Source organism: Nematolebias whitei, chromosome 21 (genome assembly GCF_014905685.2).
Source record: "Nematolebias whitei isolate Nwh7 chromosome 21, NemWhi1, whole genome shotgun sequence".
Lineage (NCBI taxonomy): Eukaryota > Metazoa > Chordata > Actinopteri > Cyprinodontiformes > Rivulidae > Nematolebias > Nematolebias whitei.
Genome location: NC_056518.1, coordinates 20,382,251 through 20,395,209, shown reverse-complemented (window position 1 = coordinate 20,395,209; position 12,959 = coordinate 20,382,251). Strand labels below are relative to the sequence as shown.

General features: G+C 38.9%; 1 protein-coding gene across 1 annotated transcript in view; it reads left to right on the top strand.

Moving 5' to 3' along the window:
• The window catches only part of arhgef10 (Rho guanine nucleotide exchange factor (GEF) 10), a 55,629-nt gene that overhangs the window by 27,032 nt on the left and 15,638 nt on the right, over positions 1–12,959 (top strand). Inside the window, exons 19-22 of the mRNA XM_037695067.1 lie at positions 2,493–2,608; positions 5,624–5,751; positions 6,573–6,673; positions 6,974–7,095. Coding sequence (XP_037550995.1) covers positions 2,493–2,608; positions 5,624–5,751; positions 6,573–6,673; positions 6,974–7,095 — 467 coding nt within the window. The remainder of the gene's footprint in view (positions 1–2,492; positions 2,609–5,623; positions 5,752–6,572; positions 6,674–6,973; positions 7,096–12,959) is intronic.

The following is a 12,959-nucleotide window of genomic DNA, read 5'->3' as shown; positions in this document are numbered from 1 at the left end:
TGTAGCTTCGGGATAGCAACTTGGCTAAAATGTGTGCGCGAGGACGCTCTTTGCCGTTTATCCATTGTGTGCACCAAAGCTGTAAATCCAGGCTTGGTCACTACATTAATGGGCATCATGTCTTTAGCTATGAACTCCTTTATATTGCTCGAGTTATTTCCGTGTGCCATTTCAATTATGTTCATACGTAGTAATACCTTCAAACAGATCCCTGTCGGCTGGTACTTTGCCTGCTTGAAGTTGAAGCACTAGTCGTTGGCATTCTAAACATGCAACTATCGTAAATGGCTTTGTGGTGTTTTTTTAAGTGTTGATAAAGATTTGTGGTGTTCCCTCGAGAGGTAGCAACAGCAGCAAGGCAGGTTCTGCACAATACATGTCGTTGCGCAGCGTCATCTTTTTTAATAGCCAAAATAATTCCAAACAGTGGACGTGCTGCCCATCTTTGGTACCAAACTTTCAGATGTGTCCGCTTCTGTTGAGCCTGACACCATTGTGCAACTGGTTAAAATGCAGTCTTGACTTCTTCCGCTCCCTGCTCTGCTTTGCTCTACTTTGCTCTGCTTTGCTCTACTTTGCTCTGCTTTGCTCTGCTCGACTCACTCGCATATCATGTGACCAGTCAAATCGCAGCCTTCACGATAAAAATCTAAGAAAATCTCGTTTTATCATATTGCGATATTATTGCAAATGCAATTAATTGTTCAGCCCTAATAATTACAATGTACCTGGACCAAAAGTGAGTAATCTTAGTTAATTTCATTTTAGTTTTCTGTGTGGAAAGAAATGTGTGTGTGCTGTCTGGTAAACCTTTGACAAGTGGAAACAATAGCTTCTCCTCTGTTTTAGCCAAAAACAGCTCAGGCATCAGCCAAATGAAGGCTTTGAAAAGTTTCTCCAGCATATGATGTCAACTCTTTTTGTTTAGTTTAGTCCTGTGTACTGCAGATAAACGGACCACCGTGCAAACTGGTCATTTGCAGCTATGTTTACCTGCTGCTCTCATCGCAAGTCCATAATTTGCTGATATATTGTTTGTTTCTTAAAAGGGGGGTGTTGTTTTTCTTCCAGGAATCACTGACTTGGTTCTGATGCTCCCGGGATTGTTTTGTTTTGCAGACTCACTATTTGGCACTTACACAAAGAACCATTCAGAAAGCTAGATCCCAGTTAAATCAGGCTGCACGGGGCCGGTCTAGTCTCTGGGAATGGGCACTTCAATTATATTAACGGTCATTCTTATTATTATTTGTGTTCGTGCAGCAATTAATACACAAAAAAAAGATGGAATAAAATGTCAAGTTTATGACCTTTATGTTATTTTAGTTGATTTATTACATCATTAAAAAAACAAGCTTATAAAATTCAACTTTACCCTTTAAGTTTAAATTTGATCCAAACTACGCTAAACATTTGACACTATAAATTTTCTGTTATTGTTACATTAGACAGAGTTATTATTACACTGCTCAGGGTTTTTTTTTTTTTTTTTTTTTTTGCTGCTGACTAAATGTATAACTATTGCAGCTGCCATCAATGCATCAAGCATGGTCTGTTTTTAGCTTCCTGCAAGGAGGGGCTTTTCAGTTATATTTAACAAAGAATTGCTTTTAGTGTGAGCAGCATCTTGTTGACAAACTAAAGATAGAAACATAGTAGTGTAAATATGTGTTACAACTGCAACAACTGCCCATGTAGAAATAAAAATCTTACACTCGAACTTTGTCTTTAGCTAAATGGATTTATGCAGTTTTGTTGTTGGAGCCGGAACTTATTTAAAAGTGTTGTCGTTGAATTAACTACATATTAACTCAATCATTTGTCAAATGGTAATGTTTGCCAACTGATGGGTATTCGTCATGGTTATACTTCTGCAGTACTTGCATCATGTGCCATAAAACTCATGCAATGTGCAGTAATAATACTGTTTTTTGTCTGTGCACAAAACAAGCTGCAGTTTTCTTTTTGTTCAAATCTACAACATATTAGCTGTTCTCATTATGTCAGATTCATCAGATTTGATTTTAACTTTTAAGTTTTTGCAGACCAGTAATTAAAGAAACTTAAGAATACCTAGGAGCAGTGCGCTCATGATGTTGGGGGAAGACGATTTAAGTGGACATGCAAAAGCAAACGACCTCTGAAAGCTAATCGTACTTGTGAACAAAGAGAGACATAGATGAAAATCACTTGCAAGTTTGCAGAGCTGTCATGGCAGCCTGTGGGAAACCAGCTGATTGATCTTTATTGATTTCTGACTGCTGCTCTCATCAGACTGACCTTGTTCGTTGTTTCCTGTAGTTCCACTTTTTTCTGACTGAAATGTTAACAGCTAAGACTTTTCGATATCATTGTAGTTTCTTGTCACTAGTTTATAAAGTCTTTCAGATTCTGAGATTTGAGCTGCCAGCAGCTTTTCGTCAACTGTAAAATTTTGCAAAGTTTTTTTTTTTTTTTTTTTTTTTTTAAAGACGTCTTCTGTTTCTTTGTAGACAAACTGTACATGGGCCCTGGTCAGCTGTACCAAGACCTGCAAAACCTAATCCACGATCTCAGTTTGGTCAATCAGATCTCCACTATGATCAGCAGCCTGAAAGGAAACTATCAGGTACTTTATACCTGCACGAAACACACAAACACATAATAAAGTCACATCATTTGAAACTCTAAGTAAATTAGAGAAATAATGTTTTGTGTGAGACAAACAAGCATTTCTTTTTTTATTTTGACGACATCTTGTATACAGTAGGATTTCATGTAGGGATGCAGTATTTAAGCAGGTACATATAGTGATGTAATCATTTTGTCTTAACTAAACTGGTGTTCTATTAGTTGTGATTTTGGCTACAGTGTTCTCTCGTTTATCACTGGTGTTGGGGACCACCCCCACTGTGATAAGTGGAAAAAACATGAAATGGGGATACAGTAGTAGTATGTAGGCCTGCCTGTCGTGATAAACATTAAATAGATGATTCACATGATGAAATTGGAAATTCGTTATGGACCTCATTTTCATTTATCGGCTTTATTGTTTCTTCGTGTCTCTTTCTTTCTACTGAAGACACTGGATGACAAAAGGCTCGACTCCGTTGCTCTTCACTGATCCCTCCCTTTCTCTTTTCTCTTTAAAATCCATTTTAAACATCCAAAATCGCATTTTTGGGTCGTTAAAAGCAGCTAAGCTGAGAAGCTAAGCTAACAGGCTGACCTTGGGGGAAAAAGCCTCCATCTTGTCGAAGCTCCAAAATTCACTGTTGAAACTCATGCCTTTGTGTAAAAAGTTGTTTTTCTCTGCAAAGATAAACTGAGAACTTGTTTACTGATTTTTTTTGTTTTGTTCGGTTTTTTTTTGTTTTTTTTTATTATTATTATAAGCTTTGTGTGAAAAATTTATGCTAAAGAGCTCAAATCACTCTCACAAGCTCTGGGTAGTGACCGTTAATGAGATTGCAGATACAGGCGTTTGAAATGAGTTTCCTTCGCAGGGTAGCTGGACTCTCCTTTAGAGATAGGGTGAGAAGTTCGGTTATCCAGGAGAGACTGAGTAGAACTGCTGCTCCTCCACATCGAGAGGAGCCAGTTGAGGTGGTTCAGGCATCTGGTAAGGATGCCTCCTGGATGACCCCTAGGGAGGTGCTTCGGGCATGCCCGACTGGGAGGAGACATCGGGGAAGACCCAGGACACGCTGGAGAGACTTTGTCTTTCTGTTGGCCTGGGAACACCTTGGAATCCCCCCCAGAAGAGCTGGAAGAGGTGACTGTGGAATGAGATGTCTAGGCTTCCCTGCTAAAGGTGCTGCCCCCGCGACCCGACTTCGGAACAAGCGGAAGATGATTGATGGATGGATGGATGGATGGATGGATGGATGGATGGAGCTCAAACCACACTGAGCATCTGCCATTTTGAGAAACGGGGAAAAAATGGAAGGAGAGACAGCCCATGTCATGTCAAGGGGCCTCCATCCCATTTTTCTTAGACACACTGCTCACTCCCTCACTATCCATCCTTCCGTTCAGTCTTATATTGCCACACAGTGGTCAAAAAAGGTACTACATTCAAAACAAATGAACTGTTTCTTCTTAAATTTGACAATAATTATTAATTATTGTAAAATTTCAAACAATTGTTTATCACAGTAATTTGAGACAATCGCCCAGTAAAATTTATCGTGACAGGCCTAGTAGTAGTAAGTAGTAGTTTATTTTAATATTCATATGAAGGCATTTTAAACCCTTCCCACACTCTTGCAATGTTCTAAACAATGTTTCTAAACTCTAAATGCTCTAAAAGAGCACAGCATGTCATGATTTCAGCTCTCTGCCTCCTGCTGCACTTTGCCATCTGCAAGAGCTTTTGGCCACGCCCACTTCGGTGCAGAACGGAGATATAACACACGGCAGAAGGAAGCTTCTACCGCAGCTGTGGGCTGCACACAGGTGCTAAATTTTAAACAATTTATTTTAAATAAAAATTACGTGCCGATCGTGCGGCTCATCCATTTTGAAAAACCGTGATAGTGAGACCATGATAAACGAAGCGTGAAGTAGCGAGGGACTACTGTATTTAGGTCTGTTATATCAAGTGTCCACACAAAGACTGCCTGTGTTGGTGACACACAGCTTTAGTTTGCAGAGCACAGCATGAGGATGTGAGGCTGTTTGTGCTGTGCTGGTAGGTCTGTCAGGAGCAGGCTGGGAGGTAGAGTCATGAAGAGACGTGTGTCCAAGCACATGAAGCAGGGGACGGAGATTAATGAAGAGGCAAATTAAATGGCGAGAGCGGGACCTAAAACAGGGCTGAGAAGTTCAAGAACAAATTTTATTTCTTAAATATGTGTTTGAGGCCACACTGAAAGGTCAAGATTCAATTCAGTTTATTTATATAGCACCATGTCGCAGCAGAAGACATCTCAGGGCACTGAACAGAAACACTCGTATAGATAAAAAGTAAGTTACTATTTATCTGAGGAGCAGACTGCTTTGAGTTTAAATTTGTCGCAAACTCTCATTCTGAGCAAGCATAAAGGCAGCAGTGGAAAGAAAAAAACTCCCTCATGATATCACTTATGATTTCATTTTAAGGCCAAATATTCTGTTGATTTTACTGTGAGAATATTAAACCGGACACTTGCAGCCAATTCTCTGTAATCCTCAGAGTTGATCCACTGACAGAGATATTGTATATTATTTTTGTTGATTTCTATATAATATGACTAATTATTAATCATATGAAGATTTTATTAAAGTCCAAGTTTACAACACGGAACACAAATTGTCCTAAATACTATTAACAGCCAAGGTAGTGCAAAACAATGCAACACTTCAAACCAAAATCTCAATTTTCACATTAAGATTTACACACCACAAGACTTTTTAGACATCCAAGTGGAAGTAATATCTATTTTATATTGCTCAGTGTAAAAAAAAAAAAAAAAAAATCAATCTGAATTAATTTTATTATAAACTATGATGAAATGCTCCACAATACATTTATTCACTTCATTCACTGCTTTTTTGCCCCCCCCCCCCCCCCCCCCGATATTCCACTATTTCTCTCCTCAATGTTATGACTTTATTTTCTTCCAATTTTTTATTGTTTTTCTTCAAATATTTTTCCGTGCAGAATGTGAATCCCACCGTGGCACAGGATTGGGTATCCGGTCTCCAGAGGCTAATTCTGAAGAAGGAAGAGGAGATTAGAGCAGCTGACCGGTGCAGGATTCAACTCCAGCTGCCCGGCAAACAAGACAAGTGTGTTTTTTTTACACAAATAAATACACACACGTTTAACTTAATTTGAACTCTCGTGATAAACACACAGTCGGGCTTTGCCCCCTACAGTGTTTTGTTTATCCCAGGATAATCTTTATCCCCTTTTACCCTCTTTTTCTCCTTGTAGCCTCCCTATATGCATTTGATTTTAAGAGCGAATTAAAGCACATTTAGGATAAACAAGCGTCTCCACCAGGTCTAATCTGAGGCGTGAATCACAAGAGATGAACTGCACAACAGTGTTTGCAACCAGAGTCTACCCAGCTGCTGAACACACTCATGTTGAACATTAACACACTCTGTTATAGACCCCACATGGTCCCCTAGGGAGCATCTTAATTTGTCTCTTTCCCATATTCATTGATCAGAACTGTTTTTTCTTTTTCCTGTATTTTTTTCTTTCTCATTCCATCACTCATCCTTACTGCATTCAACTGCTGAGATTATCTAAGAGTATGTTTGGGAACACAGCTGCTCCTCTCTCATTGCTCTGCTGATCCCTTCATTTCAAATCGCAACACTTCTCCGCTTCAGTCATTGACAGCAGGGTTCCATTTAAGACATCTGAATACGCACAACAGGCAAACACGGCTGCACAGAGTCTGCACAAGCTGATGATTGACGCTGTCACATGTTCCAGTCTGCAGCAACATCATGCGTATTGACAAAAAGGAAAAGTCCAGTAGATTTAGGAAAGTAGTTCAAATGTTTCATCGTACATCGTAAAATAACGATAGTTAAGAACATCTTGATTTTTATCATTGTTTGTGTTTGTTTTTCTTTTTTCATTTTTTTGGCAGGATGGGTAAACCAACATACTTCAGTGCAGTGTTTAATACACACAGCCCAGCAGTCAAACAGTCATGGATCAGTAACTTGCAGATGGCCAAGTTGGCTCTAGGTACAGTGCACTCTGTCCGTGTGTCTCATTGTTTCCTATTCTGTCTAAACACGAATAATGTATTTATTTTTGTTCATTATTCACCATAACCCTGTTTTTGTATAGCTAAATATCACCTCGGCTTCTAGTTTTTCTTTTTAATCCAAACCAAACGTAAAAGCTGTGTTCCAGCTTTTCATAATGGTTGAATTCCTCGATATGATGATGTAAGTTTTGCAAAATGACCCCGTGGAGGTTATTAATAAAAACAGATGACTGTTTTGTACCAAACTGAACTGAGCTTTTTGTGTTTTAAACCAGAGGAGGACAACCTGCAGGGCTGGTTCTTTGCAGATGATGATGGTAATCAAATCAAAAAGCAGAAACATCCTCTCTTGCTTCGACAGATGCCTGTTGTTATGTCCAAACTACAAGAGTTCAAGGTAAAGCTCTTCTCTAAAACTTTGTTAGATGGCTTCTTTCTTGTATTTATACACAATAAGTGTGTTGTTTACTGCAGACTGTAAGCCCATTCAGCAAGGATTTCCTGATGGGAGAGTCAAGCTTTTTTCACGTCTTTTCCTTTTCTGTTTGTGTAATGTTGAATAGATTTAACTTTTTTTTTTTTATAAAGTCAGATAATTATTGCACCAAAAATCCTTAAAAAAATAAAAATAAAAATAAAACTCTAGACCATATATGTCGCCTGGGTGCCAAATGTGGCCCTCGTTGACATCTCATCTGGCCCCCAAGATGATATTTTAAAAGTCAAATACTATTTTCACTTGAATTTTTTCAGTAATCTTTGATTATGAAGTCAAAAGTGCAACAGAGAACGTCAAATGAGACCAATCAAACTCTTGTTGAGGAACCTGCAACCAAGAAAAGATGTTGGTATCTGACTTAAGTTAATGTAGATTCTGAAACTGACCCTTAGTTTGAAAAAAGTTTTAATTTTGGCCCCGTTTTATAAACGAGTTTGACACCCCTGCTTTAGATTATTCTATCTAAAGTTTGCAGCTCAAAACAAACTAGAGGTTGCTTTTTTAGTTGTATAGTCTTAAGAGTACTTTTAAAAGCGAGACTTATTTTATTGTATTGTAGCTGATTAAACTATAAACATATTATTAAAGATTTAAGAGAAACTTTTAACATATTTACTGGTTAGCTCAGTTGGTTGGAGTAGATGCTGATAAAAGCTTGTGGTTTTGATACCCACAGTGAGTCCTAACATTTTTATTTGGGGGGTGGAGAGAGTGATCTACAACAAATGGCTATAGGTCAGACTCAAACAGCTTCAGCTTTAATTTATGGGAGCACGCGCTTTACTCGGTGAGTTAGAGCGGCACCCCAGGCCCTTAAATTTTAAAGGTTAACACCATCAATAATCCAGCCTGGGCTGCTCGCTTCCTGTCTCCTCACTACGCTCATTCTGAGCTGAAGTAAAGAAAAAGATGACATTTGTTTCTGACAACATGCACACAGAATTGATAATGGTCCAAATATGGACTGTTGCCTCTTAATTGGACCCTTCATTCCACTTCATTGATCTCTTGTTTGAGAAAAGTCATCAAATGGGAACTTTAAATGCCTGCAGGCTGCAGAGTGGTGCGAGAGACAACTGTAATGCGTTTCTCGCACATCTGTTCTTCATGCATTAATATTTTAATATGGGAGACCAAATGAAAGTCATAATTTTATACATGCCACAAATTTGCTGCGCAGCTGGTGTGAAGCTAGCCTTAAGTACACAACAACAACAACAACTTGTGAATATCTGTGGGAGGATTTTAATCTTTACTTGAGCACGCTGTAGGTATAAACTACTGACAGTTGAAGCTTTACTGTTATTGCTGCTTTTTACAACAAAACCTAAACGGGATGTCTGCACATCCTTAAAAATCTTAAATTCACGCATCTAACTAAAGGCCTTAAAATGTCTTAAATTCGTTAGAAAATATGCAAGTTGATCTTAAGTACATTACCGTATTTTCCGGACTATAAGTCGCTGGTTTTTTTTTTTCATAGTTGGGCCAGTTTTGCAATGTATAGTCCGAAGGTACTTGTATTTTTTTTTTTCCCCCTATTCATGATGCAAATTTTGACTGACGCGTTAAATGCTCAATTCATACTGACAGCTCTACAGTGTGACGCGACCGCGCCGCCCAGGCGAAATGCGGTTGTTTTGACCATTAAAGTGCATTTATTGAGGAAAAAGTTCAACTGAGACACGTCGTTGCAATAATGTTGAGCAAACAAATAATTGTTTTTATGTGTTAATCTTGTTAAATTTTGAAGAACTGCAACAGCGAGTCCTCCCCTTGCGTGCTCCCCCGGCTGCAAAACAATTTTTGGCAGCCAATGGATTTTTGGCAGCCAATGGATTTTTGGCGCGACACTGGCCCACGTTTCCCGGGCGTCAGTGCGATGCATAATAAATGCGACTTGTACGCCAAAGTAACTTTTTTTAAAATGTTTTTCTACTCTTCATGAGGTATTTTTTGACTGATGCGACCTATAATCCGGAGCGATGTATAGTGCGGAAAATACGGTACTCACTGGTCAAAATTTGACGAGGCAGAAGGGTTGAACATTTTTTATCTCCAGGATGGATTTCCTTCATCTGTAGAAATGAGGAGGGAGGGAAAACGTGTTTAAAGCCATCCAATCAAATCACGGTACAGGAATTAAACTGATGCTGCTTTCTACAAATAAAGAGAACCAGAACCACAGTTTGACCCAATCCGAGCAGAGCAGGGTGGGTCGTGCTGTCTGGTTCACGATGAGTCCAGACCAGAGACAGGATGCAGGTGAGAGCAACAATCAGTGTTTCCTGGACTATTTTCCAAGGAGGACACCCCCTCCTCCCACAACGTGCCCTGACCTCCCCAGGACTTTTGTATTTTAAATCTAACTTTGTATTAAATGTTGATGTGTTTGGAGCGTCTTCATCATCGTACAGACACGTGCAACTTGTGCATGTGACCAAACTCTGAATCTGAGAGAAAGCGCTCACTCATGTGAGAGAGGGAACTGGCTGCGTCCGCTGCTTTAGTTTGATTAAATAAACAATATTAATGCTAAAAGATGAATATTTGTATGCCCCAGATTGCAGCAGAAGTATGTCTCTGTGTAACTTTTTTTTTTTACCCCAAAACTCTAAGGTCTCTCTGTGAGAGTCCACTTCAGGTGTTTGAAGTTTATCATAAATATCTACTAAATTAGATTCTACAGTGTTTTTTAGCAACAAGGTGTTTTACCTGTTTGGATGTGCTAAACTTGATTATATTGTATTTGGAATCACACTGAGAGGTAACTGTACTGTGATAAAGGTAATTTAATAGATGATCAAATATGAAAAATAAATGGTATTAAATTAGTACATGAGCTGAAATCCTGCAAACACAATTGTATTTTTTTTTATTTTTTTTTTTTTTCATTTTAGGGGGGAAATCTGTCAGTCTGGCAAATAAAAATAAAAAAATTAGTTAATTCATACTATGTTTTCTTTTATACCATCTATGGTTCAAACCGACTGTGTCTTGAGGTGACTGAGGCTACTTTATAACTACTACTAGCTATTTTACAACTAAATCATGTGTTGGTGCTAATGTATCAACAGTTGGATGGACGCCGTCTTTGTGTATGTGACGCAACTGAGCCTCATGCCATGAATGTATTCAGTACATGTCTTTTTTTTTATGTTTCCAATCAAATAACTGCACTTGTACATACAGGTATCACTTTATGTTGAATAAACAGACAAAAACTGTATTTGAATGTGTCTCAGTGAGTGACACAATTGGTTGTAATACATTCACAATCCCTCAGCCATCGCTTCTATTTGTTTTTTTTTGTTGTTTTTTTTGTTTTTTTTTGTCTTAAATTTCATTCAAGGTGGCATTATAAAGGTCTTTAAAAGTCTTAAATTTGACTTGTGTTAACCTGCAGATACCCAGTGCTAAATGTGTCATGCCAAAGCTAAAAGGTTTAGTTGTTCACAGACTGCAGGTATAGTCTCAGGTCAGTGATGGGTGGAGTAAAATCAGATCTTATTATAGAGATCATCGCCACTAATGGTTGGTGTATATATGAGGCTGGTTAGTTCAGGTACAAACCGGATTCCATAAAAGTTGGGTCACTAAACAAAATGTGAATAAAAACTGAATGCAATGATGTGGAGGTGCCAACATCTAATATTTTATTCAGAATAGAACACAAATCACAGATCAAAAGTTTAAACTGAGGGAATGTATAATTTTAAGGGAAAAATCTGTTGTTTCCAAATTTCATGGCATCAACAAATCCCAAAAAAGTTGGGACAAGTCCATTTTTACCACTGTGTGGCTCCCCCCTTCTTCTTACAACACTCAACAGACGTCTGGGGACAGAGGAGACCAGTTTCTCAAGTTTAGAAATAGGAATGCTCTCCCATTCATGTCTAATACAGGCCTCTAACTGTTCAATCGTCTTGGGCCTTCTTTGTCGCACCTTCCTCTTTATGATGCGCCAAATGTTCTCTATAGGTGAAAGATCTGGACTGCAGGCTGGTCATTTTAGTACCCGGATCCTTCTCCTACGTAGCCATGATGTTGTGATTGCTGCAGAATGTGGTCTGGCATTATCGTGTTGAAAAATGCAGGGTCTTCCCTGAAAGAGATGACGTCTAGATGGGAGCATATGTTGTTCTAGAACCTGAACATAGTTCTCTGCATTAATGGTGCCTTTCCAGACATGCAAGCTGACCATGCCACAAGCGCTCATGCAACCCCATACCATCAGTGATGCAGGCTTCTGAACGGAGTGTTGATAACAACTTGGGCTATCCTTGTCCTCTCTGGTCTGGATGACATGGCGTCCCAGTGTTCCATAAAGAACTTCAAATCGTGACTCATCTGACCACAGAACAGTCTTCCATTTTGCCACACTATTTTAAATGACCCGTGGCCCAGTGCAAACGTCTGAGCTTGTGGAGCTTGCTTAGAATTGGCTTCCTCTTTGCACTGTAGAGTTTCAGCTGGCAACGGCGGATGGCACAGTGGATTGTGTTCACTGACAATGCTTTCTGGAAGTATTCCTGAGCCCATTCTGTTATTTCCTTGACAGTGGCATTCCTGTTTGAGGTGCTGTGACGTTTAAGGGCCCAGAGATCACGAACATCCAGTAGAGTTTTACGGCCTTGACCCTTTCGCACAGCGATTGTTCCAGATTCTCTGAATCTTTTGATGATATGCACGGTTGATGAAGGTAACTTAAAAGTCTTTGCTATTTTATGCTGGGTAACACCATTCTGGTATTGCTGCACTATCTTTCTGCGCAACAATGGTGGAATTGGTGATCCTCTTACCATCTTAGCTTCTGAAAGACACTGACACTCTGAGAAGCTCTTTTTATACCCAATCATGTTGTCAATTGACCTAATTAGTGTTAATTGGTCTTCCAGCTGTTCGTTATATGATCAATTTCCTTTTTCCAGCCACTTATTGCTCCTTGTCCCAACTTTTTTGGGATTTGTTGACACTGTGAAATTTTGAATCAACATGTTTTCCTTTAAAATGTTACATTTACTCAGATTAAACTTTTGATCTGTCATCTATGTTATATTACAAATAAAATATTGATATTTGCCATCTCCACATCATTGCATTCAGTTTTTATTCACAATTTGTTAAGTGTCCCAACTTTTTTGGAATCCGTTTTGTAGTTGGAGCCTAGGCCTGTCACGATAACCAATTTTGCTGGGCCATTGTCTCAGAAATTATTGCGATAAACTATAATATTGTTTGAAATTTGACACAATTTAGTAATTATTGTCAAATTTAAGAAGAAATGTTTAATTTTTGTGTGTAGTACCTTTTTTGACAATTGGATGGCAGTACAAGACTATTTGAACTGAAGGATGGATAGTGAGAGAGCAGAGTGGCATGACTCTTTAAGAAAAATGGAAGGGAGGCCCCTTGACGTGACATGGGCTGTCTCGCCTTCCTCTTTTGTCTCGCCTTCCTCTTTTTCGGTTCTCAAAATGGCGGACGCTCAGTGTGGTTTGAGCGCTTTAGCATAGAATTTGTCACGCAAAGCTTTAATAAAAAATCAGTACACAAGTTCTCAGATTCTTTTTTGCAGAAGAAAAACTGCTTTTTCTACGAAGACACGGGTTTCAACTGTGAATTTTGGAGCTTCGACAAGACGTTTTTTTTTCCTCGAGGTCAGCCTGTTAGCTTAGCTCGTAGTTTAGCTTCTCAGCTTAGCTGCTTTTAACGATCCAAAAACACGATTTTGGACCATTAAAATGGATTTAAAAGAGAAG